Genomic DNA, 27,947 nt, shown 5'->3' with positions numbered 1-27,947 from the left:
AGGCTGACCTGCAGGCGGCGCTCCTCTGTTTAGTGCTCATGTCTTTGGAGTGAATACTCGCTCTTTCCACGGCACGTTGTTTGTGCGGCCTCGACTTCCTTTTCTGTGCAGATTTCATGGCGAGTGATAGCGGGGAAGAGTTGATTCACCTACCGTGACCACACTGACCCGTGCATCAACCTCAAGAGACGCTTTTCTCGGGTGAGTGGGGCTGCTTTATTGTGGTTTCGGACTGTCATTTAAACATTAATCGCATCAAACTCATACTTTTGTATGCTTTGAGCCTGCAGTGTCATATTGTGACTCTGTATCTTACTCACACACTCAGTGTATGTGTGTGCGTGTGTGTTTAATGTTTGGTAGCTCGGTTAGCAACCACAGTCATGGCGCTTTTCTCAATGTCTTTAATAACCCAAACTGTAGGGAAGCTGATGATAAGAACGATTAAAACCACACATAATTACAAAGGAAACATTAGCGTTGGTCTCTTTGTGTATTTTAACTGTTTTTTGGGGGGGCTAACTCTGTAGTCAGTTGCATTGTGTGTGAGTGTGTGTGTGTGTATGGACACTGAATGTGCTAATTAGCTAGCGCAGCGATAACTTAAAAACTTGCATTACAAAGCTTCTGCGCTGCGAACGAGCGACGCAACAAAACCCACAACGATCCGTTATAATCGACAGACCTGCACGGTTGCTTTATATTCAAGTTTGAGCGCGAGATCGCGGTTTGTCCGCGCGCACAAGTCTGGAGTTACGCTTCCATTATAATGACCAAAGAGTGCTCGACACACGACGATACGACGCCTCGCAAGATTTCTAAAGCGTCTACTTGTATTAATATATCGTTTATCGTAGCCCTAACTACTCTTCATGTAGCCAACGTGTGTTTATTTGTTTAAAAGTAAGATGGGAAAGTCTACATAACTTAAATAAAGTTGAAGTCATTCAGTGGTGGTGCGGTTTCCTCAAGTGAGCGCTCAAAACACGGTGACTTCATAACACTGATGATTCTGAGATAAAATATAACTAACTTGTATATTTACACTACTGTGTTTGACTACTGTATTTAGATCTTATATATATATTTTTTTTACTGAAATAGTCTGTAAAATACTGGTGTATATGAAACGGCAGTTAGATCAATTTACGTTATCTCTAAGTCACTAGCAATCTGTTTTTAAACGCCTCAGCTGGCAAATATTTTTTACATATCTGTTGTGAGATATTGTTTTGGAAACATACTAAGTCTTTTTTATATTTATATGCATACATATACTAGTGTGTTTTAATTAATATTAATCATACTTTATGTCCTCTTCCTCTTTAGTTGTCATTTATAAAGTAACAGTGACGTCAGACGAGTAGTCCTTCATCTTTTATTTCAGGTGCTTTATTTCATTTCTTGATCAAAATATTTGAAATAGTTTGATGATGAGCAGCACTATGAATATAATGTTTCTGTAGCTCACTTTGTAGATCAATGTGTTAGCAACGCAAAGGTCATGGGTTCGCTTCCAGGCCACTCTCATACTGACAAAGTATAACAACTGTATCAATTGGACACACTGTATTAAAGATAAACATCAAACGTTAACATCCACGTCATGTTCAGAAGCTATTAAACCAAACAATGTGAGAGGTTTTGATGATGCGTGCATGGATTTGATATACCTGAGATACTTTTATTTATTGTGTGTTTTATAAGTTAATAAAATGTAATGTAGCCAGAAAGCATTTGGCAGATGTGTTTTTTCCAAAGCCACTTATTCAAGCTATCCATTTTAACACTGAGATGAAACCAAAGAACTTTGATACTAACACAAGCTTCATTTCCGTTGCATATTTGTGCAAAACTTTAGCGTTGTTTTCTAAATGTCGACAAAATACTATTGCGAAATGGGTTTTCCATTAATCGATAATAAGTGACTGAAACATAGTTTTCCTCTTGCAATAAGTAATTCTAAACATAACGTCAACTGATATTTTTAACAGAAGGACACGTTAGCGTATTATCCAAACATTAATGCCAAGAAAAGCTGCGGGAGCAGACACGTATTGAGATGTTTCTGGGAGGTTTTAGTACATATACCGTGTAATCTTCAAATAATAGTCATGTGACTTGCATCTGGTGACCTGAAAATGCAAATAAACTTTCCATTGCAGTTTGGTGAAATACACTTTCTGAATTTAAAAAAATCCACCTCATGCGAACAAAAACTTTTTTGCGAAATCCATTGGTCGTATTTTCAATTCACAATGTCAATTTGCGCAATATAAAGGGTAATGGAAAAACCAAGTGAGCTACAGAAAGACTTTTTTGTGAAATTACTTGTCTCAGAATGTTGACCTGTGAAAATGATGGTTGCAGGTATTTTGGAGATCTGGGTGCTTTCTAAACAGAACGCTTGTGCTGTTAACACCATCTCTCATCGTGTTGTGGCTGTAGCTGCTCCTACTGAAGAACTGCCAGTCAATGGCTCTAATGGACAAACACAAAGTCAAGCGGCAGAGACTCGACCGCATTTGTGAAGGTGAGAATAATGATACTTTTAAACGTATTGCTATTGACCATTTAACAACTCAGAAATGTGTTTAAAGTCAAGTGGGAGCGATATTTGCAATCTGTATTTTCGAATGAAACCAAAAATACCAAGATACGTAGGGTGGAACTGTGTTTTTATCCAAAACAGAACCAACACCTGTTGTTTGAAACTTGAGCACCGTGTTACAATAACTAACAAAGCAAGTTAGGATGACATGCGCTAGTCACAAACTCACTATATAACCTGAATGTGTGAAATGTAAATGTGGTCAATTCTGATTTTATATTGACGTGATGTGCAGTCTTTGATCCATTATCAAATTCATAAGGTCAAATGTGATGTGGAGTTTTACTTTGAAAAATAACTTAGTTTGCTGCTTGTGTTCATCAAATTTCCATTTGCAAAAATTAGACTGTTTTATGTTTTGGTCAAGTGTCTATGGAGAGAAAGAGTAGTTTATGTCATTCTGTTATCTTTCCTGTGCATTACATTTGCATAACTGGAGTAAACTGTGTTGGCCTTTCTGATTTGTGATGTCCAATATAAACCATCATACTAGGGCTTTGCAGAGGGTGTCTGTTATTAAAATCCAGTGATAATGTGGCTTAAAGCACCCTTGATTTAGAAATTATACTTGAAAATTGTACCTTTTTAAAGATGTGCATGTAAAAATGAAGTGGTTATGTATTTATCCATCAGCACACATATTTCAGTGCCTTTAAAACTTTTGGCAAATGCTCAAAGGAAGTGAAATGTAATTATCAACATCAAACAGGCACCTTGTGTTTCTATAATATGTAAATGTTGCAGATATAAATAAAATGGGAAGGATATATCAAGTATACTGAAACGATGTTTTATCTTGAAATGGGCGGCATTTATATTGCTTTACATCACAATACAACCGTAAAGAACACACAATTGTGTGTCAAAGTTATTTGAAATTGTGGGTATAAAAAAGTGGGAGCTGTCTTACTGCATTTATGGTTAAGTTTTTACCTGCGTTGACATGCCCAGTAATTTGTGCAGAGTAATTATTTTGTTATAAACGTCTCTAGATTGAAAAGACAGATACATCATTTTGGAAACTTTATAGCCACAAATAAATGAAGTCATGTGTGCAACTCAACAGTCATTTTTATCAGAAAGACTAATTTATGAAGCTTACTGGTTTAATACAAAAAACTCAATTAGTTATCGGGTGTTTACAGTCCTGGATGCTGATTGGTCATTGCAGCATTTCAGCCGTGCAGACAAATATGCATATTGTTGTACAGCTCTGGCCTAAAACATCTGATAGCTAACTTCTGTAAGTACTGTACAATGATACAGATAGTTATTTCAGCAATTTTATCATTTAGTAAAAATAGTAAAATAGCTTGGGTTAGTTTATAAATAGTTTTTAACTCTTTCCCCGCCATTGACGAGATATCTCGTCAAACAAGAGAAAACGCTTCCCTGCCAATGACGAGATTTTCCGTCTTTCCGCAATACCACTATTATCCACAACTTTTTAAACCCGGAAGTATTGCCCTATGGCAAGCGGCTGCATGTCGGTGTCTGTTTTAAAGATCGCTCTGAATGGGATCTCTATGAAAAGTCCGTTACAAAAATGGAATTATCTCTGCTTTTTCCTCATAATGTGGTGTTTTTGCAGAAACCTACCCATATTCAAAAGCTGATTACAAAAGAACCACTGAAGGTAGGATGAAACGTTTTTTTTTTGAAAGCAGAGGGTCTGTTCTTTCATTTGGTATATTGTATGTTTATATATTTAAAGAAAAACATTTTCTGGAAGGCATTAAACTTTGGTGAAAATCATGAAAAACGCTGGTGCTGGCTGGCAACTTTAAAAAAAAACACTGGCGGTGAAATAGTTAAATGACATTTTTGGCCTAATAAAAATATTGACTCTTTTCCCACGTTTTTAAAAAAAGTTGCCAGCCAGCGCCAGCATTTTTTGATTTTCACAAAGTTGAATGCCTTTCAGAAAAATTTCTTCTTGAAATATATAAACATGCAATATATAAAATGAAAGAATAGACCCTCTGCTTTCAAACAAAAAGTTTCATCCTATGTTAGTTCGTGCACCTTTCAAATAGGGGGATTTTTTTCCAAAAATACCAAATTTTGCGCAAACCGCTGAGATAATTGCATTTTTGTAAAGGACTTTTGTTAGAGATCTGATTCAGAGCGATTATCAAAACAGAGTTTTTGGATCAGTAGATGATTCAGTGTTTTATAAGTTGGGTAAGAGGGCCACCTAGTGGATAAAAGCGGATACGTTGATTGCCGTAAAAACTTGTCATTGGCAGGGAAGCGTTTTCTCTTAATTTATGAGAAGTCGTCGATAGCGGGGGAGGAGTTAAGGACTTTTTAGTGCATTTTGTAAGTATCATAGATTAAAGGGACAGTAAGTAGGGTTTTAAGTGTTTTATTAATCAAAATCAATGTCTTTATTCATAAATATGTCCTTGTTGGTGTCAAATGACCTTTGCCAGTGATCTGACTTTTCTTTGTAAGCTTAGAATTTCTTCTCTTTACTTACATTGAACTTGTAAGTCCAAGGAGGCTTTCGTTTCGTTCCGCCATATTGATAGACTATAATAGCAGAGAGGGACAAAAAGCACTTGCCTACCAACGCGTTTCCACAACGCGTTTTCATTCAGAACACGTGAACCAGCTGAAACGGACAAGGAGATCAGTGATTACATAACGGCTACCGCAGTTGCAACACGCAATTGAAAAGGCGAGGCGCTAGAGAGCACTGTTCATTTGAATGCAAAATACAATTTCACCACTAGATGGGGGTAAATCTTACTTATTGCCCCTTTAAAAGCAGTAATTTGTTAGAAGCTATTAATTGAATGTGTACTCAGCCATGTTTTATGCTTGACTCTTAAACTATCTTTTATATTTAACTGTCTTAAGCTTTTTTCAAATTGTTTGTTGAAATACTATTTTAGACCCCTATGCAATTTACATAAAGTAGCTGCCGCTCGCAACATCTATCTGCTGCAAGTGTTATTGCGGGATGACTCTGGCCCTTTCACGTGAAATGTTTCCATTAAACAACTATTTTCGCTTAGTTCACGTTACATCCTATGCTTCTTAGTTGTGGCATTGGAAATGTGTCTCTAATCTGTTTAAAGTGCAAAAATAGGCTTGACTGCAAAAGATCTTGCTGATAACTTTCCCAGCGTTTAAGCCAAATTTAGTTATGTGACCACAGCTGCAGATAGTAATGATATCTGTCACAGCAAAAAGTGAAAGTCCACAGAGGGCGGTCTGTGCGTTGGGGGCGTTCCTTCAGGGTTAAGATAGTAGATGTGTACTGAAAAAAGACGCTGTTTCTTTAAAAAACAACAACTGCCTTTAGGCTGCTTGTCAATTCCATAGAGGTTTGTGCTGGTTGGATGGCGCTCAAAGCCCAGAGATCTGATTGGACCAATGCTGTGGGGGGAGGTGCTAAGCGAGGATGACATGGTAGATGGGTGTCTGCCAGGCGAAAACAGCCTGACACTGATTGTAAAGGGTGGAGAGAAGGCGATAGAAGAGGAGGGGAGAGAAGACAAGGCGCGTGGATTTCATGATGCAAGGTTTGGATGCGTTACCTGCGTCTGGTTTGGTGTTTGGTGTTGGGCTCTCATTAGATGTAGTGGAAGTAATGTGAATGGGTGTGGTGTCCGGTGCAGCCGTAAATTTTCCTTTTTGGCGCGTCTAGCTTATGTCCTTGCAGCTTGTGCAAGAGCGTGTGTGTGTGTTGGCCAGGCAGGAGGCAGGGTGTGGTGCAGCTGTATTATCATCCACCCACCCTTCCCCCCTCTCCTTCAGTGTGTGTGTATGTGTGTGAGGACCATGTGGGGGGGTGAAATGAGGAACGAGGGAGAAGGTTTGGGAGGGGGTGAAACGGAGGAGAAATGAACGTTGAATGAATGGCATTGTTTGCATGGCCATGCTTGTGTTGTGGCCCTCTCTCGCTTTCTCATGTTGGCTGGCGCGGGCTCAACACACGGCATCTGTGCTCCCAGTGCCGTTCTCGCCACGACCCTACAGCAATAAGTGTTTGCATTGTTCGCCTACATGAGCGCAGTGAACTGATTTTTTGCTGCTCTGCCGTTTAGTATGACTACAGCGTGAACAATGTGTGTGTGTTGCCATGAAGCGTTGATATGGAGGCAAACGAGTGCAAATATTTGTCTTTAAGGCTCCATCACGACAAACTCCTTAATCAATAACCACGTATGTGCCGCGATAACATGAGCTGTGTGTTCTTGAACATCGTGGAGGTGTCTTACCCCACCCCCCCATATTAGCCGCCAATGCAGTAACACCTGTCAATGATAGAAGGGGGGCGGTGGGTTTAAAATTTTTACATGGCTGTTCGACTGAGATTTGCTTTGCTCTCTTCTTTTAAAAAGGTTACGATTTGGTGATAGGGAAATATCAAAGCCATCGTGAAAAGAGAGTTGGGCCTGATAAGACGACTATATCAATATTTGTGACCCTGTCTGTGAAAACCAGACTAAAGTCTTAATCAAATTCTGGGATGAGCATCAAAGTTTAAATTCAACCATTTATTTCACATTGATTTTAATCTTTGACATGACCTTACTCAATCAATATTAAAGATATCAAGGTTATATTTTAACAGAATGTCTTTACATTATGTAGGATGATTTTATGTAAAGAGAGGCAAATCTCAAAAAATGACTCCAGCTGTTTTTTCACAGACACTGTAACATTTGTTTAGTGTATAGTTAGTTATAGTTAATATTGCAATTTTTGCGTGTTTTATTTTCTGGGTTCTTTGCATAATTTTGAGTTTGGACTTTGATTCAAGAAATGTAGAAAATTGTAACTAGATTCTTTAAATAAGCAAATGAGTACATTATCTAATGTTAGGCACAATGCATTGTCTGATCATTTAATTTCTCATCTTGCATCCTTGTGTGTTTTAATCTCAAGAATCTTGTTCTCTTGAGCCCTTTTCACACAGACATCACAGAAAATGCGTTTGGGATTTGCCTGGGTCATTTGATTATTTAATTTTTGTTCATTCACACTTCCAATGATTTTTTGGAATCTGTGTGCCGTAAAGATCCCGTAGACACGTGACGTGTTTAAAATTCTGCACTTGGTAGGTTTTATCCACAGCACCTGAAGTTTGCTAATTCGTTATTTCTCTCTCCATAAATCACTTGCGTGCATTTTGGTTTATGATACGACTAAATGAGCGTGTGATGCACTGTTGTAGTATGCTGATGAATGATCTCATCTTCAGAGTGGATATTTGATGAGCTCGCTGATCTCTGCTTCAGTCCAGTTTGCACACATTTCTCATTGTGAATGTTAATTGTGCATAGAGATGCTCCGATCAGCATTTTTGGGGCCGATCATCGATTACCGATCACCAAGATCATGATCTGCCGATCAGTGCCGATCACAGAATGGCAGTGGAATGGGAATCTTTTATCTAAAATCTAGCAGAGTTTGCACCATTTGTAGAAATGAAACTAACTATAAATTAGGTATATTATTGTTTTAATAGAGAATCAAATAAATAAGCACAACAAATATTTCTTCTTGCAAAGAGAAATGTAATATGCCTTTAAAAAGGTTTATGTCTGTTAAAAGTAATTAAAATAAAACACTTCCCAGTCTTTACTGTATGAATTAATATACACACATTCGTATGAAGTACAACAGTTTTTCACTGATGAGCAGATAATAATTTTATTGAGAGATGAATAAGGATACTGTAGCTTTAAGACGTGGGAGAGATCGTTCTCTTCACGTGCACTGATGACAGGCTGCTGTGTATGCGTGCACCGGGTGTCCGCAAACAAGAGCAGCTGTGAGGAAAATGGAAGTTTAAACCTTCATAACTTTAAAATGAATGCAAGTAATAAACTTTCGTCCTGAGGATGCAATTGTCCGCGATAGATATGTGTTGTATACGCTGTTTGATTGGGATGTGGCGTGCGTCCTCATAGAAAATACGCATATCTCTGTAAAGGCAGAGAGAGAGATCCAAATCTGCACGTCACACATGAGCAACGAGTTACAAAATACTCGCACTGTCTAAAATGGTCTCTAATTGCAGCCGCATCAGGAACGCTATGATGACAAAAGTAAACAGAAAGATCGGCTCATGAGATCGGCAAATTTAGGGAGTGCCGATCGCGTCATTTAATGCCGTTATCGGCCGATCACGATCGGCGGCCGATCGATCGGAGCATCCCTAATTGTGTATTGCAGATTTAAATAGCTGAACGATATATATTGTTGCGATGGTGCACGTGTGCATTTTTTTTTTCATTATAAGGTCATATGAACACTGTCAGAAAAAATGGTACAAAACTGTACCTTTTTGGTCGCTCGGGTGGTACCCCAAGGTACCGTTTTGTACCTTTACAGGTATATAAACATAATATAATGTTTTGAGGTATATTATTGTTCCTTAAGGATCTATTGTGTACCTTTAAAGTAGGGATGCACTGATCTAACTTTTTCAGTCCCAATACCGATCCCCAAGCCTGGGTTTTGTATATCTGTCGATACTGATCTGATACCATTGTTGAATTAATAATAAAATTGTTAAATGTGTAAAGTGCTTTCTGCTACATGTAGTATAATTTTATATTTAAATACCAATAATTTAAAATGATTTACAAGTTACAAGAACATAAATTATTTATCAAATGGCAGTGTTTAGTACAACATATAATAGGCAGGTTTGATGAAATAAATATGCTAAATATATTTTCATTAATTGCGCAAAACTGTCACGGTAAGAAAAGCTTTAGTGTGCAGATGGTTATTTTGGGAATCATGCGCTTGACCGAAACTTTTATGCACATTCAGGGCGCAGATTTGATGTACGCTACGATAATGCCTTCCTGTGCGCAGAATTGATGCTCTTGAAGCATCCTCTATAGCAGGGTTCTTCAAATCTTACCCTGGAGGTCCGGAACACTACAGAGTTTAGCTCCAACCCAAATTAAACTTCCCCACCTGTGATTTTCTAGTGATCATGAAGACCTTGATTAGCTTGCTCAGGTGTGTTTGATTAGGGTTGGAGCTAAACTCTGCAGTGCTCCGGACCTCCAGGGTAAGAGATGGAGAAGGGGGCTCTATAGGAATCCTTGATCGCAATGGATAGTTCATAAGAAAGAGAATAAATTTGCCCTGGGTTCAACACATAGTGAATTGCATCCATCCAAAGGCTTATTGAGACTTTATAAAATCAGATTTTTAAAATAGCCTACATTTATCATGTGTGTTATCATTAACACACTGGATAACAGTTATCCAGTGTGAGTTAGATTTTTTGTGAACTTAAATATCTTTACATGTGCATTTGTTCCTTCACATGAAGCTATAGAGTGTGTTACGGAGACTTGGAATATAATGCATACAAACGTTTATAGTGCTTGCTTTTATAATACTTGTTCTTTTAATCCCTTGTTAGTAACAACTACGGGTAACGCATTGTATCGGAAATGGATTGGTCCTGTTAGTCCGATATCCGATTCAGGAAAAAGGGCCCCTAAAATTTAACTGGTACAAAATTGGTCCTTAGGGTATAATATTGTGCCCCATAAGGTACAACATTTCAATGTGTTGTAAACCCATAAAGGTACAAAAAATGTACCTTTTAGGGTATCACCCCAGCGACAGAAGAAGGAACAACTTTGTACCTTTTTTTGACAGTGAACGCATGACGCGATATTCCTTTATGCTGCTGAATGATCTCCGCTTCACTGATAGTGACGAGCTCCCTGATATCTGCTTCATGTTGCCATCACATGCACATCCTTACTACGACATGCCTCTTGGGGATTGGTTCTGCGTCTCATTCACACAGAGAGGGCTTTTCGAGTATTTTACCACAATGTTTCTAGGTCCTCTTTCTGGGAGCGATCCACGAACATTTACAGGACGTGTCTGCGTTCACGCTGAAGCCTGTCTGCCAATTTTACGGGTAGTTTCTGGGACCAAAGTGCTGTGTAATTGAGGTTTTGCTGGGTTATTTTCTGTCGAAACCCAGCCTGTTGGGTTAAATTAAATAGTAAATGGGACAGAAACAATCCAGCATTTTTTTTATTGGCAAACTTTATGCATTTGCTTCCTGTGGTTGTTCTGTGATGGCTGTAACATTTATTAGTTCCTCATTGTCTGACAGGTCAGCTTTTATTTGACTAATTTAAAAACTTGTCATTATGAGTGAACATGCCACATCTCATTTTTGGCAGTCAGTTGTTTTATTTAAGCTAGAAAAGTTACTACACTAAAATGCTTGGACACACATTATATGTGCAATGAATGCAGCAGTGTTTTGTGGGATGTTTTTTTGTTTTTAATCACTAAGGGAGACAGTTCCCCAGAGAGGGTTTAATAGTTATATTAGGACATTAAGTAGTTTTTACAAACTAATCTTACATAGAAACAATATGGGTGTGCATCTTGAGACAAAATAAATATTATTTTAATATATGTTAAGAGATGTCAGTGCAAGGTGTTTAAATTAAGGCAGCTCAAACATGCATTTTAATCTGGGACTAGGGTAACTGCCCCTAAAACTGTTTATTAAGCATTTTGTCTAGTAATTGTGGTGTGCTCCATGTCCTCACAACAATGTCTTTGTAAATGAGAGAAACTCTTAAATCTGTACTGGCAGGGTCTTAAGACCATTTAGTCTCTATAAACTAGGCATGTTTATATATCGGGTATATTATAGTAACTAAGCAATATTGGGTCACACTGACTGAATATCCAAGTCTAACTATAACCTTTATTATACAAATCTGTATAAAATGGAAAACTAAATATGCTCCCATTTAAGCCAGGCTCCCACTGTTGGATTTTTTGCCCAAATTTACCCTCCTAGAATGCAAAAGAGACTTGTATTCAGGACCTTGGGTCCGATATTTGTCTCAGATTATCATCATGTAATGTGTGATGTTCACAGATCAAATCTTACACCAACTGAACTGCTCACAAGAAATTGTGACTGCCTCGATTATTTCAGAAATTAGATTTTTAGGGTGGTTGTTAATACTTTCACACTTTTTAATGAATGACTGCAGTATATGACAGAATTCAAAAATAGCTGCATTTACTAGAGATGCACTGATACCACTTTTTCCATTTCCGGTCCAATAACAGAATTCTGAGGATTGGCCGATACCAATACCTGTCGATCCGATATTACTGTATTTTTCGTGAACAATGTGTTTACGCGTGCACACACACACACATTATGGTTTCCATGTTTTGTGGGGACATTCCATAGACGTAATGGTTTTTATACTGTACAAACTGTATATTCTATTCCCTTCCCCAAATCCTAATCCCAACACTCACAGAAACCTTTCTCCTACTTCTTCAGATTTTCAATAAACATCATTCTGTTTGATTTATAAGCTTGTTTCCTCATGGAAACCTCAATGTCCCCACAAGGTCAAAAATGTACTGGTATTTTTATCTTTAACGTGATAACCAGGTACACACACACACAAAATGTAAAATGTGTAGAGTGCTTTCCGCTACATCTAGTATATTTTTTACATTTAAAAATCAATAATTTAAAATGATTTACATGTTACAAGAACATTAGTAATTATTAATCATGACAGCGTTAGGAAAACATAAGACACGTTAGATAAAATTAAAATGCTAAATATATTTTCCCTAATTGCCGAAATCTGTCACAGTAAAAAGGCTTTAGTGTGCAGATGGGTATTTTGGAAATCATGTGCTTGACTGGACCTTATGCACATCGTGGGCGCAGAATTAATGCACCTAAATCATCCCGTATGCTGCGATTATGTGCTTCCTGGGCGCTTGAAGCATCCTCTTGTGGGAATCCTCGCTTTGCAATGGGAAGTTCATAACCGTTAAAACACAAAGAGAATAGATGCATCATGTGCTCAGCACATAGTAAATTGCATCCATCCAACAGCTTACTGAGACTTTATAAAATCATATCTTCAGTTATCGTGTGTGAATGATTTCATCCATCCGCTTCACCATTGCATTAACCCAGTTGCGAGTACACAGTTTCCGTGAACTTAATGTCTTTAAATGTGCGTTTGTTCCTTCACATGAAGCTATCACATGCATTAAGAAGACTTTGAATAAAGTGTATATGGTGCTTTTATACAATACTTTGTCCTTTTACTTGTCAGCACTTGTCAGTAAAAACCATAGGTAACGCATCGTATCGGAATTGAATTGGTTCCTGTCAGTCCAATATCCGTTCCAGCAAAAAAGGCCCGGATCGGCCCCGAAAAACGATCCCAGATATCATTGGTGCATTACCGAACAGTACATGTCTGTTGCCTCAAAAACTAGAGCTGCAGAAATCAAAAGCTAATAGCATACTATCTAGTGGATGTAAACCATAATAAATATGGCACATTAATTTACATCCGCTTCTCTGTGAGGTCACATGAAGTGCTTCCTCTGACAGGACAATCTTAAGCCCCATTCACACAGCACTTTGATCTCAAAACATTTTTGTTCACACAGAAGTCTCTCTTTTGCCAAACACTAAATCACAGATAATAAGCAAACTTCAGACACTGTGAAAAAATACCTTTAAATACATCACGTGTCTTCACAGGATCTTTTTTGGGCGTGTGTATGAATGCATGCACAGATTCCGGAAATCATTGGCAGTGTGAATGAACCAAAATCAAACAATCCCCAGACCAATCCTGGTCGTATTTTTCTTGTATTTTCTGCAATCTGTGTGTGAAAAGGGTTTTTATAAATCTTGTATTGTGAACATGTTTCAGATTTGAGAGAAAATTATCCGTCAAGATTCTCCTTATGTGTTGATGCAACACGATTTCATATGGGGACAGAATTGAAAAAAAATCCTGCAGGCCTTAGTCTCACACATCACTAGTTTAGCAGGGAATTTAGCTGTATAGATATTGTCTGAACCTAAATGTATTGTGATCAGTTCACATAACCTATGTCTCTCAGCTGTTACTTGCACAGCCATAATAATTTGGTTTGTCAGACCAGTTGATCTGCTGCCTTAACATTTGGCTTGTGGCTTTTGTCATTAAACAATTATTGTTCTGTATTTGTATTACAAATTGTTTTTTCACTGGGTGTTTTTTTAACTTGTATGACTTTTTTGTCATCTGTGTTTATTTATGGGCTGTAATGTGCATGTGATGCACACTGAGTACTAGACTTGTGCAACACTATGTATTTTACACGCATGCTTTAGTGATGTTCATATTGACCAGTTAACTGTTAACCGAAGGTAAACATTTGACCAATTAATATTATCAGTTAAAAGAAAAAAAATTCCTAGAGGCATTCTGCCACTTTTCTATCCTTAATTTGTGAATGTCCTGTAAATGAAATGTATCAGTGCTGCCCTGATGGTCTGGTAAAGTAATCATTTGTATGCGTAATCATTTGTACTACTGCATATGTGTCCATGCTTGAGTATGGTTTGGACGCTGCACCAAGTGTGTGTGTGCACGCAAGATGATGTTGTTGCGTGCATCCCTACAGATCATTATGTGCATTAAGACACATAATGTGCACACTGTCAGCAAATCTACATACAGGTTTACCTCTCTAATCTGACATGTTACCGACCACTATTGTGACCTGTCCCTAATGTCAGTGTTGTAGTTTCGCTGTTGTTGTAGTTGTGCAGAAATCTTGTGTATATCTTGGCCAATATTTGCAAGCAAGCAACAGCAAATATCATTTGGTAGCTCAATGCTTATTGGTTTTGCAGTATTAAGACCTGCTTTTTGTATTTACATATATTCGATTTGTAGTAGTTAGTGATGGTTTTATCAGATTGAGGAGACAAAGATGATTTAGCTTCCAGTCTACTGAATGTAGGTCATTATGAGTCATGTGAAGACTCCCTACCCCCTTTCCTCATCTCCCCTGTCCCCTACTCACACTTTCATTTGGCAGATGGGGGAGGAACATTGGGATATTTGGGAGCTGTGTGCTCTTGTGTTAGAGCAAAAGTCACAATATTATTTTATGGATTAGAGGACCCCAATGCTTTTCAACACAAGATCTTGTGCCACCTCTCGTGAATTTGCAATAGTTCAGCATCATATGGACATTGTTGTACTTTTTGATTGAATCAATTGTGGTCGGCCCATCTAAGATTTAGACTGCTTCTGATTTTAATTGTTTTGGCACCTTAATCAAGTCTGTTAAATATTTAAAGGTGTAGTTCACTCAAAAATGAAAATTAGCCCATATTTTACTCACCCTTATGCCATTCTAGGTGTATGAGTTTTAATTTCTTTTTATTATATGAAATAATATTCTGTCTCTCTAGCTTTGTAATGCTGTTAAATTGTGCTCGAGTTTATAAAGCTAAAAAAACTACATTAATCCACGGGACTCTTGTGGGTTTATACGTGTCCTCCAATGTGTTCATGCACTCAAAAAAATTGTTTGTTCAATCAACATAATTCAATTAAGGAAAACTTTTCCACGAAATTAGATTAGGCTTGTACAACAAGAATACAATAAGTTAATTTAAACAAATAATCTTTTGTTGCACCAACTTAATAAATATATTTATATTGGTCATAAAAATATTTTGTTCAATAAACTAAATTCAGTTAAGGAAAACTTTCCACGCAATTATTTCTGGTCTGTTCAACAAAGACAAAACAATAGTGATGTTACGTTCGTGAACGAATCGTTCTTTTTGAACGAATCTTTTATGTGAACGAATCGTTCTCGTTCACGCCATCCATTGACTCATATTTCTCGTTCACTGAAATTTCCCTCCCTTCTTGAGGAGCACGGACAAATGATGCGCGGCTTTCTTTCCGCCTTCAAAGAGTGACAAAACTACGAGCCAATGGCAATCGAGTATAAGCTGTGGCCGAGCATGATTGGCTCAACGTACTGAATGAATACGCCCTTCACTGACCGAGCCGCTGTTTTGAGTCTGAACGAACGAGAGAGAGATAGAGAGATCGCGTTCTTAAACAAACTGAATGACTGGTACAGGTTACAACCTAATGAATGAGAGAGATCGTATAGATAGCGAGTGCAACGTAAACAATCTTGTGAAAGAATCATGTGGTTTTATTTTAATAAAGTTATAGTAACCATGTTTAGGCGGACTATTTACCTTAATACAAATGATAAGCAAGGTAATTACTGTTGAAAAAATTGGTATTTCTGTTTAATATAGTTTTATATGTCTATATAGTTTAATCCACCCTTTCACCGAACTTAAATCAGTCATCTGCGTCTGAACGAAGTCTTGAACGACATGACAGAAATTATATGATTCGTGAACGAGGATCTGATGACTGACTGAGCCAGAGGAGGCATGCACGGGAGTCTTTATTTACAACAAATCCAGATTAGATGTACTATGAATGTACGTGTGTCTTAATATATTCGGTAACTTGATAAAATTATGCTTAGTAGGCTATTTCACAATTTGAGCTTTATTAAAAACTAATGAGTTTTTGCAAAAAGTCATTCATTGTCTTATAACACATAATGACACACATCTTCGCCACCTATTGGCGTATTTTTGTAAAATTAAGAAATGGTCACTGAACGAATCAGTGAACGAGTCTGAACGAATCATTTTGGTGAACGAACTGAAAATGAACGAGTCACCTAAATGAACGAAAATTTCCATCACTACAAAACAAGTTCATTCAAGCAAAAAAGTCTAGTTAAACCAATTGTCAGTTTCTATATAATACTAATTAGCATAAGCACACGTTAGCATGCCAATGACACATTGGATGAACATGTGAAAAGAGACTGATCTTCAAACAGTCATTAACACAGTTAGTGCTTTTTAAAATGGGTAGGTATGTCACATCCACAACTTAACCACAAGCGCCACTCTTCTGCATGATGGTAACCAAACAATTCGTAAAAATATAACAAAAAATCTTCTAAATAAATAAGGTAAACCAACATTAAACACTATAAAGTCTTTCTCTTAACCTAAAAATGCATAAAATAACACTTAATTAAAAAAATTACTCTCCAAAGGCAGTTGCATGCAAAGCATGCTGGGAAATACAGATTCACGGCCCAGTAAGTAATTGCAACAAAAATCATTAATGTGGTCCCAATATAAAATTGAGTTTTTTATTATTATTATTTAAGCAGATTGAACATTATAAAAATAGGTTGAGACAAAAAAATAAAAAATTGTGTTGTATTAACTTGTTTCATTTAAGTAAATTAGACAAGGTGCAAAAATATTTTTTTTGAGTGTGTGAGAAAACAATTCATAGTTTGAGCATATTTAATCTCTACATACAATGCATGGAAAAAATGGTCAATAAATGTACCCCAGGTTTCACTGTGGTGTAGCCCTTTGAAAAATACAACTTTGTACCTAAAGAGGCACATATTTGTTCCAAATGGTATGTATTGGGACATTTTAAAGGGTACTGCCCCAGTCACAGCTGGGGTACATACTTTGACCAATTTTTTTCTAACAGTTAAAAGCTGAGTTACAGGCAGGAGCGTTTCTATGTTTTAAAAGTATCAGGGGCTGAGGGATAACATGATTTGCAAGAATATTTTTTATTTATTTTTGTATTTCAACATTCTTCCAAATTCCAGCCAAAATGGCTAAAAAAAATCTTAAATTAAGATGCATTTACTTGATGAGAAAAACAATGCAAGAGAATCCTTTTTTTTTTTGCTAAGAAAAAATATTATTTTTCAGTTTGTCCCCATAACAGGGTACACCTGAACCACACATACCATTTTTCAGTTAGACCTGTTCCTGTTGCAGTCATTTCTATTGCCATCTGTGACACTGCCACCATCTGGACAGTTAAGGGTTAAAACCTAAAACAATGCTCTTCCTATTCATAGTTAAATGACCTGTCTGTTGATGTCTTTGAGATTTAGTTTAAGAAAAATAATAAAATAAAACTGATTGTGTTAGTTAATGTCTGTATGGGTACTATATGCCCCAAAATCCATTTTATGAAATGAGTAATTTTATTTCATGCTATGTATGTATTCAGATGTATTTTTGAATGTTAAAAAATGGGCAAGTTAAAGTTAGTGTTAAAAAGAAAATGCCCCAAAGATAACAACAGATGTCGTCTTCATAGACAGAGATAAAATTATGTAATTAATTCAATTAATTGCATTGTACAGGTTTATAGCGCTTTATTTCTCACTTAAGTCACTTTTTATTGTGTATTTAATTAATTAAAACTTTAGATGACTCTCTTACCAAAATCAATAGTTACAGTCCTCGACTTTTGTCAATTCCCTGAAATTTATAGCCAGGCCAAAAAGCATTGGGAAAACCATGATTACTTTATGATATCTTAAGGATTTCAAATGCAAGCCTCATAAAAATTGGTCGATACATAGACAAACTTGTTCTGATCAAGTCCAGGTGCTTAAATCTCCCAGGGGTATAAATATTTTCATAATTGCATGCTAAAGTTGAAAATCAATGCATTGCACACATTAAAACACCAAATGTGTTATGAAGAATAATCTTTGAGTGACTTTTTGTGAATGGATTTTATGTCATTATCAAATCTGTGATTAATATTTATATTTTGCTGAAATGTTTGCTCAAATTGTGCATGCATTTTAAAGGGATAGTTCACCCAGAAATGAAAATTGTCACCATTTACTCACTATCATGTTTTTACAAACCTTCATCAGTTTCTTTGTTCTGATGAACACAAAGGAAGATATTTTGAGGAATGTTTGTAACCAAACGGGTTGTGGACCCCATTACTTCCATAGTAGGAAATCAATTCTATGGAAGTAAATGGTGTCCACGAATGGTTTGGTTACATACATTTCTCAAAACATCTTCCTTTGCTTTTATAAAAACAAAGAAATTTATACAGGTTTGTAATAACATGAGGGTGAGTAAATGATGACAGAAATAAAATTTTTGGGTGCACTATCCCTTCAAGAATGCTGACTACATACACACTTAAAATTTACTGTTTAGGTACAGAAATGTATTTGTACCAATTTGTACCTTTTTAAAGGAACAGTATGTAGGATTGTGGCCAAAACTGGTAGTGCAATCACAAAACTTGTGGCTAAAACTGGTACTGCAATCACACAGCTGGTGGCCAATACACAAAATGACAACATAAACATCAGTTGAGGGCTGCAACTCCACTTTTTAAATGACAATATCCTGGCCAGACCACCGTTGTCAGTGATTTAAGTATTTGAAATGAAAATGATTTCTTAATGTCTAGTGACATATCAAGGTCATTTTATGATTAATTGATATCAATTTCTTACATACTGTTCCTTTAAGGTACAAATATAAAATCTTTGATGTACAAAAGTGTATTTTTTTTTAAAGGGACTGCCCCAGTTGCAGCTTTTGTACCTTTTTTCTGAGAGCGTAGGATGCTAAAATTTGCCCTGGAAGCATGTCTATATATGCTCTGTTTCCTTTTCACCAGGCTGTCTTATTAAAGTTAAGTCTAGCGTAATGCATTACTCATATGGTTTATGATGCACCGAGCAGTGGTTTACACAATCCTGTGGACCCAAAGATCCCTACGTTTCAGATGTTTCTCTTCATCTGATACACTTGTTTTGTTCATCGAACTCTTCGTTATTAAACTAATGATTTAAATTGGGTGTGTTAAATAAATGGACTTAATGCTCATAAAGCAATACCCTGCCCAATGACATCATGTCACAAACATGTTGCAGTTGCTGCAGTATTGCCTGTAGGACTCAAAAGATCATGATTGAGCATGCCACTGATAATTGGTCTTGTTTTTAAAGCTTTGCTAAAGGGTATATAAACAAAAAACTGTTTTTTATTTTCTTTGCCATCTTGATCATTTGCCGTACCAATGGATGTGCACTGGACAAGACTCTATGATATTTGACCCTATCTGTGAAATATACATACTGCTTTGTCTCAGGTCTGCCATTTTATTTGGACCCATTGTTAAACGGGGTGATTTTTGGTGTTTTGCAGGCATTCGACCACCCATCCTCAATGGGCCCATGCACCCTCGTCCTCTTGTGGCACTGCTGGATGGACGGGACTGCACTGTGGAGATGCCCATCCTGAAGGACGTGGCCACCGTAGCCTTCTGTGATGCTCAGTCCACCCAAGAGATTCACGAAAAGGTAGTGTAATCAGTCATGTACTTCCTGTTTTTATAAACTTCACTTTGTACATTCAGTCATGTATTTTTTGTCTCTTCCGTAGGTTCTAAATGAGGCTGTTGGTGCTTTACTATACCACACCATTACACTCTCACGAGACGACCTGGACAAATTCAAAGGCCTTCGGGTCATCGTGAGGATCGGGAGCGGGTTTGACAATGTTGACGTTAAAGCGGCGGCAGAGCTGGGTGAGTTTTTGAACAGTTTTGTTCCTGTGCCTAGTAATTGTTGTTCATGATTAACAAAGTTTCAGATTTGACCGTTTAATTGGTACACCTCCATCACGATCAGGTATTGCTGTGTGTAATGTTCCTGCCGCATCTGTGGAGGAAACGGCAGACACCGCCATGTGTCTCATTCTGAATCTGTACCGGCGCGTCACTTGGATGCATCAGGCCCTCCGTGAGGGCACCCGCGCCTCCAGTGTGGAGCAAATCAGAGAGGTGGCTGGGGGTGCTGCCCGTATTCGAGGAGAGACACTGGGCATTATTGGGCTTGGTAAGTCCTTGATCAGTTATGCAAATTATTGATGATTTGCTTTTTCTTATGTTGCATTCAATTTTGAGGTATTGTGGAAGGAAGGCTTTTACTGGTTTATGTCATAAACGTTGTGTTGATGCATTTTTTCCATGTACGGCTAACTGGGCGTTCACACCAGACGCAAATTAAACGTATATATTGCACTATTCGCAAGTCGTTAAACATTTTCAGTTAAATTCAGCCACGAATTCATTCAATTTGCCAGCTTTAGCTTGGAGTCTCCTCTGTCTGTCTGTCTGTCTGTCTGTGTGTGTGTGTGTGTGTGTGTGTGTGTGTGTGTGTGTGTCTTGAGTAAAAGTAGTGTTCACATACATCGATGATGATTGTTCTCCATTGTTATTTCATATTTTTGCCGCCGCTCGATGTTGTAATCATGTCACTACTAAAGCAAGCTCCTGATTGGTTAATGGCCGAATCGCTTCATTTACGGCGCCAGATGTCTACCGCATATTTGCATTGACTTAATATGTAAATCATTTGCACTTAACGCTTTATTTGCATCTGATGTGAACGCACCATAAAGGGATTTCCCATCATGCCCTTTATCTGTGACTTATTCACAATGCAGCACAGCCTCTTGTACTTTTTATTGTTTGCTTACAGCAATTTAAGATTAGCAAAGTGGTCAAACGTGTTCTTAGAAAGTCTGTTTCTCAATGTTTTTTTTTAGGACGTGTGGGCCAGGCCGTTGCTTTGAGGGCAAAGGCTTTCGGGTTTGGAGTGATTTTCTATGACCCGTACCTGCCGGATGGCGTGGAGCGGTCACTAGGGCTCCAGCGCATGGCGACACTACAGGACCTTCTCATCCATTCTGACTGTGTGTCGTTACACTGCAGTCTGAATGAACATAACCACCACCTCATCAATGACTTTACCATCAAACAGGTACAGATACACCTCTCCAAAAAATACTCGGCATATTGGTGAACACCACTGTTAAATCTGGACTTTAAAAAAAAATCTCATTCACTGTGGTCAGTTGCACACTCGAGCTTTTGGTGTGGATATATTTTTTTAAATCATGGAGGTCTTTAAAATTGAGGTCTAGCTTTTACAGTTCATGTAGATTGCTTAAATTGTCACAAAAGAAATGTGGCCAAATTTGCAGGTGACATTACGTTGTGTGTGATTGACTGAATCATTCCCAATAGGGGTGTGCCCCACCTGCAACATGAAGATGACGAAGAGCATGGTCAGCTAAAGTATTAATAATGAATGTGATTTTTACAAGTCGTACACACCGTAATCAAATGTGCTGCTACAACACGCTAGTGTTGTCAAAGCTATCGATATTTCGATACATATCGATACTGAAATTTTAAAACGATTCCAATACTCGTGTCCCGCGGAATCGATACTCCGAGACAAGCTGCAAGTTGTTTTTTATGTAACTCTGCAAAGACCAGCTGCGCATTCTCGCTCTCTCTCTTTTTCTGCACGTGAATGCAGTGCTCCTCCTCATCTCGTCCGCTCTGGTTTAACATTACAAGAAAGCCAAGCAGAATTGCTGTGTGGAGTTTTTTCTGATGCGAGTCAAACATGCGAACCCGGAGGACACAAGTGAAGTAAGCCAAATATGCGTTGCTACAGAGCTGCGTGCTAACGGCGCTAGCAAAACACTGAAGGACCAACACGCCGACGAGAGATTGATAATCATCCCGAAAATTCTAGACTTACCAAATTGTTGTTGATATGCGTGTTGTCACGTTGTTTTGTTTTTTTTGCCTGTAATGATCCAAGTTAATACAATCGCCTCACAGTTATCAGACTTAGGAAATTAGACAGCATTTTAGCTGACAAGAAAATACTTTTACTGTGGTAAAAAGTAAATGAACTCCGATACGGTTGTGCTTTAAGTTCACAAAAACACGTCATTTATTAACCCTCATGTTGTTCAATGAGGTATATTTTCACATTTACACTATAATCTGTTTATCATATAAATGTTAATGTATTAACATTAACAAACAAAAAGCAATGCATTTGTTTAAGTACTTGTTTATCTTTTTTTACGATGCTAATGCTCACTAGAGAAAAACTAAGATAATGTTGCTAAAATTATTCTTTTTTTTACCTTGAATGCCATTGCTCTAATGTATTTCTTAAATTTTGATATATTTTATATTTTGCTTAAATGTTTAATATATCTGCTCTTCATATTTTCATTTATTAGTGTGTTATATGATTAGAATGTTGTCCCGTTTTCAATATAAAGCACAGCAATGAGATTTGAGAGTGTTTCTCCCTTTTCAGAAAAAGTATCGGAATCGAAACCATTGACACAGTATCGGTATCGAACCAATAATTTTGGTATCGTGACAACACTACAACACGCTCTGAATGCACATGCACAGTGAATTCTGTTTTGAACAGCGAGCAATATGCTTGATAATGATTTTGCACATTGTGAAAACAAAAGTTAAGATATCCTCGCAAATGATCTATTGCACACCCCTAATTCCGAAGATGGAAAAGATTTGCGTCTAACGCAGTGCATCTGCGCAGACATCCATATACTTTTCCCAGAATAAAGCAGATTGAATATTACCGCACGTGCGGTGACTCGATACGCGTCTGGTCCGAACTTCTGTTTTTTAGTGGTCTGACTAATTGCTAAACTGAACTCTTGAACAAATACCTTTTCCAAAAAAAAAAAGTTTCCTGTGTGTGTTTTATTTTGCTTGTTATATAAATAAACTATCTTTAAAGTACTTTGATGTTATTTATTCCTAGCGGAGTTTACCGGAAGTTACGTGTTGAAAAGCCGCTTGTTTATGTGGTTACTGCTAAAACCGTCTATAATCTCAATAATTGTGTTGATTAGATGCGTCAGGGGGCGTTCCTGGTGAACACTGCTCGTGGAGGACTGGTGGATGAGAAAGCTCTCGCCCAGGCTCTGAAAGAAGGAAGAATACGGGGAGCGGCCTTGGACGTCCATGAGACAGAGCCCTTTAGGTATGAGGAACAGATTTCCTGTTTTGGGTCCGCTCTTGTTCTCTGATAATTTTTTTTTTAAAGTTGGTAGCTTGGTGAAACTAGGAATTTTTATAATGCAGAGACGGCAGTTAGGCTGTGTGAAAGGCTTTGTGTCTCGGCATATTATTGTTTTTAACATAATTTGTGTTTCTGGGCCAGTTTTTCTCAGGGCCCGCTGAAGGATGCCCCAAATCTTATTTGTACCCCACACACATCCTGGTACAGCGAGCAGGCCTCTATTGAGGCCAGAGAGGAGGCAGCGAGGGAGGTGCGCAGAGCCATTACAGGTTAGAAAAGACCAGGTGTTCATTGGTGACTGCATTACAACCTTTCTACGTAATGTTGCAAAACATGATTGGTATACAGTGCTTAAAGGAACACGCCCACATTTTGGGAATTTAGCTTATTTACCGTATCCCCCAGAGTAAGATAAGTCCATACATACCTTTCTCATCTCCGTGTGTGCTGTAACTCTGTCTGACGCAGCCCCCGCTAGCTTAGCTTAGCAAAAAGACTGGAAGTGAATGGCTCCAGCTAGCATACTGCTCCTAATAAGTGACAAAATAACTCAAAATTTGTCCTATTTATGTGTTGTGATTTGTATAGTCACACCATGTACAAATAACAAGGTCATATGAGACACAGCCATCTTTTAACCATATAATACTGGGAACTATATTCTCAGAAGACGAAGCACTGCTTCCTGGAGTGGTGGAGTGATTTTCACAACTCAGACCGTACCCTCTCCTCCTCACCAGGGGGCTTTTTTCATGACCAGCATCAGTTTTCATTCATACTTCTACAAGATTAATTAATTTAACAATCCTATATTGTAAAAAACTTTCAATACATAGCATTGTGTAGTATTGGTTAACGTCGTGTATGTTTGTACGTGCAGGTCGTATCCCTGACAGTCTGAAGAATTGTGTGAATAAGGAATATCTGATGGCAGCATCCCAGTGGCCGTCTATGGAAGCTGCCACGGTGCACCCTGAGCTGAACGGAGCAGCCTATAGGTGAATACACTTCTTCACATCAGACTCGGTCTTCCTGTTTTTCTCATGCGTGTCAGTTTAAGTATCTTGCTCTCTTTACAGGTTTCCTGCAGGGCTGATCGGTGTAGCGACAGGAGGCCTGCCTGGAGCCGGGGCAGGAGTGGAGGGCATCGTGGCTGGATCTCTGCCTCTGGCCCACGCCATCGCCCCTGTCTCGCACCCCCCTCATACCCCATCACCTGGGCAACCCTCCAAGGCAGAGGCTGACAGAGACATCCCTTCTGACCAATAGCATACCAACACATTCCATTTTACCCTTTCACCTAACCCAAGGGTCGGCCAAGGCGCTCACCCCTGCTTTTGACGTGACCTCGGGTCACCCCAGTCCAACGACAACAACAGAACATGTGTACAAACCCAGGAGTGACCCACTCGAAACCCTCAAACTTACCCCTCATTTCACTCGCTGTATACTTTGTTTTTCCACTTTGGCAGTAAGCAATAACTTCTCTCAAGGACTCAATAATTGGGTTGACACACTCTCTTCTCTAAGCTACAAAAAAAATCCCAATTCCTTTGTTTTGTGTCTACTCTGGACTAGTTGGAGTTAGTGTTTGTCATGTTTTAACAGCGTGGTAATAAACGCATGGACTTTCTTTTCTTCCCTTAATCCTCCAACGCTCGGCCCTCCTTCAAGTAAACCTTCTCGACCTGTCCTTTCTTAGCTTGAACGTTTGATCATCAAAACAAACAAAGCAGCGGTTGGCTTACATCTTTTATTAAATTGGTTTCAACAGCCATCAGTGTTTATTTCACAGCTGATAATGGAGATCGAGGGCCCGTGGCTAAAGTGGGATGAGCTCAGATGTTTTCTGTTACCCTGTCTCTTTCTCTCTCTTCATGTGGAGGGGATCTTCTAGAAAAGTCCATCCAGAAAGATGTTCGCAGGAAGCGAGAGAGCTTCGCCGCCAGGTTTGGCCTTGCGTTAAGTCACAAAACTTAATCCAGAGGTCTCCGGTGTTTGTTAAAATCACATACGTATAGCATTTTAAATTTGTGTAGCTCATATACACGATATTGACAGATTTACTTATAGGTTGCAAACTCACTCGCTCACATGAACATCAAGTTTCCAATAAAGCCATATTCAGTGTGTTACATTGCTGGTATTAAAAAAAAACATATCTTAACTTTATTTTCTGCACTGCTGTTTTTGAATTAGTGGCACACCTTAAACTCAAAAAGATGCCCTTTTTGCTTTGTGTGTGTGTGTGTGTGTGTGTATGTGTGTGTGCGTGTACAATGTTGACTTCTGCCTGACTGAGCTGATAATATTGCCACCTTTTGTATTCTTCGCCATGTAAAGAATATTTGCCTTGTTTTCCATATCCTCCCTCTTTCCCAGATATCTCTCGCTGTACTTCCTCCTCGTGCCTCCTCCTTTTTTCGATTAGGCCTTCTTCTCTTTGACACAGCGAGGCACCTTGCCCACCCTTCACAATATCTCCATTCTCGCCCCTCCATCATTTCCCGTGAAATCACTGTGCGGCACGCCAGCCCTGCCCTTCCTCTCTGATATCTTCTCACGAGGCACTTAAATCTCGCTAGCTCTTTCCACTCACAAACACGTACAGTGCTTAATCTGTTGGTTTTAAGGCCAAGCTGCGGCGCAGTAACGCCGTTCGGCCAGCAGGAGGCAGTGGCTCGCTTTCTCCTCAGGTTAATAGCCAGCTCGCAACCGATCTCCTCACTCGTGCTTTTAGCCGAGTAGTCGTTTCCCATACAGTCTCCCACTTAGGTTAGCAGGATATCAGAGACCGGTGCTCCATCCATCCTCTGTCTACAGACTTCCAAATACTCGGGATGGATGATGTGGCAGTTCAGCATGACATGACGGGCACCTTCTCATGGTTTAAGCCTGCGAAACGTTTGTTTTCTGTGCTTTTGGACCATTAGGTAATTTTTAGCACACAAGATAAGGTGGAAAGAATGTACGCTAGGTTGCCCTCCAAAGAAGGTAGGCATCCCCAAGCTTGAGAAAAAGTGTCTCGGGAAACCGTTCGTTGTGAAGAGAGGCCTTTCTAGTACCTCAGTAACAGATATTGAATGTATGCTCATATCTTTCTTTCTATGTACAGCTTTTTTAGACCATAGGTTCCCGTTTCTGAAGGGGTGTGTGTGCGCGCATCTGCGCGTGTCTGCTTATCCAGTGCATCAGTTATACGCAAATTGAAAAGTAATTTCTCTGTTTATATTCATTTAGATGGTTTGAATCTCAGGCTTTAGCTTTATAGAACATCCGTAATTTTGTAATTTTTGTAAAAATGAGCACAGTTTCACATCTTCAAGATGGAGAAGGGGTCTGAATTGGTACATTTTGCTGCCTACAAACATACCAGATCTTGGAGTAATGCATGATGAGACTAAAAATAATGTACCTATAGGCCCCTCCCCGGTTCCTTATTGGTCACATTTGGTGTTTGATTTTTGAGTGACATGCAACTTTCCTAGACTGAAGTGATGCCCTTTATCCCCATCAACACTGCTATGTAAATGGATCTTAGCTACGTTTTTTTAATTTTTAAAGTTTCTTCTAGCATTATTGTGGTGTTTCTTTGCCGTCAGCATCAGCATTCAGCTTTGATATAAAGATGTGCACTGTGTTATAACCAAGAAATGAATAGTTTGTGTCATTCAGTGTTCGACATGTTGTATTGAAACATTTCAAGACGAGTCTCGTCGATATTTCGTACTCTGTTGTTTTGAATCTTTAGGTTGTAGTCGTGCGGTCCCCTCGCTGCCTTATGTCGTAGATTGTGGTGGGCTTGGTGGATTTTTTTTAAGTTTCCTGCACAAACCCCAGCAAACACACATGTAAGAGAGAGGAAGCTGTTTACTTTAGCCATATGTCGCTCTGTGTGCTCAATGCAGATTTCTGGAGAACACAAATGGCTTTTACTTTAAGGTGTGAAATGCTCGGGTCCTTTCAGGACACGCCGATCCTTGCGGTGGGATGAAGCTTTGTGGCTAAATGGAGTCTGGAGAGGAAAGATAAAGACCTGGAGCAGTCAGTTTCTCTCTCAGGGTTCAAATACACATACACGCATCCTTCAACAGTCTGTCGTAATCTTCCTCCGTATGAATGAAGAGGATGATGATGTAGATCTCCAGAGTTCAGTCCATCTTTCAACAGCGAGCGTCTTTTTTCCTCCTCATGCTTTTTCTCGCTTGGTGCGTATTTGTCCGCTAACAACAACAACAACAGAATGAATGTTTTAATAGAACTGTGTGTGTAACGTTGAAGTTGGGAAATGTATTTTTACAACATGTGAACTTTTTATTCCTTTCTCTTATACCTTTTTGTTATAAATTGATTTTCCCTCTTTTTCCCTCATCACCAGACTGCAAAAAAAAGTAAAAAAGAGAAAAAAAATCATGTAACTAGGCTCTTAAGCTTTACTTTTGTTTTTGTTTACTTTTTTTATTAGAAAACAATCATGTTTGTGATGGTAACCTCTGGTGGTAAATTCCACAAGGTATTTTAATAAAATCCTAAAGATTAAACCCTTGGTCGTTCTTTCTTTAGTTTAGTTGAAGTTGAAATTTGTGAAATTACATTTGCAACTGATTTTCATCTTTGTGTACTGTGAGTTTTTATCCATTAGGAATCGATTGGAAAGTGACAAGTAGGTGTTAAA

General features: G+C 38.4%; 1 protein-coding gene across 3 annotated transcripts; it reads left to right on the top strand.

Annotated features, from left to right (window-relative positions):
* Positions 1-60: 60 nt before the first annotated feature.
* ctbp1l (C-terminal binding protein 1-like) lies at positions 61-27,813 on the top strand. 3 transcript variants are annotated; one of them, XM_065266676.1, is made up of 11 exons: positions 61-201; positions 1,330-1,387; positions 2,371-2,533; positions 19,545-19,699; positions 19,782-19,926; positions 20,030-20,236; positions 20,949-21,163; positions 23,103-23,233; positions 23,414-23,541; positions 24,153-24,270; positions 24,352-27,813. In XM_065266676.1, exons 3-11 carry the CDS (start codon positions 2,476-2,478, stop codon positions 24,539-24,541), a joined length of 1,347 nt encoding a protein of 448 aa, XP_065122748.1. In that variant the 5' UTR covers positions 61-201; positions 1,330-1,387; positions 2,371-2,475; the 3' UTR covers positions 24,542-27,813. The 3 variants fall into 3 exon arrangements, with proteins under 3 accessions (XP_065122748.1, XP_065122749.1, XP_065122751.1); XM_065266677.1 differs by lacking the exon at positions 1,330-1,387 and having other exon boundaries at positions 63-201; XM_065266679.1 differs by lacking the exons at positions 61-201; positions 1,330-1,387; positions 2,371-2,533 and adding an exon at positions 6,037-6,144.
* Positions 27,814-27,947: the final 134 nt, after the last annotated feature.

This window comes from Paramisgurnus dabryanus, chromosome 16, assembly GCF_030506205.2.
Source record: "Paramisgurnus dabryanus chromosome 16, PD_genome_1.1, whole genome shotgun sequence".
NCBI classification, from domain to species: Eukaryota; Metazoa; Chordata; class Actinopteri; order Cypriniformes; family Cobitidae; genus Paramisgurnus; species Paramisgurnus dabryanus.
This window is presented reverse-complemented; position numbering and strand designations above follow the sequence as displayed.

What these genes read in the sequence shown, in the direction of transcription:
- ctbp1l (XM_065266676.1), top strand. Translation starts at nt 2,476, where the DNA reads ATGGCTCTAATGGACAAACACAAAGTCAAGCGGCAGAGACTCGACCGC. An exon ending in ATGACTTTACCATCAAACAG is followed by an intron (nt 21,164 to 23,102) that starts GTACAGATACAC and finishes TGTGTTGATTAG; the next exon opens with ATGCGTCAGGGGGCGTTCCT. An exon ending in GGTGCGCAGAGCCATTACAG is followed by an intron (nt 23,542 to 24,152) that starts GTTAGAAAAGAC and finishes TTGTACGTGCAG; the next exon opens with GTCGTATCCCTGACAGTCTG.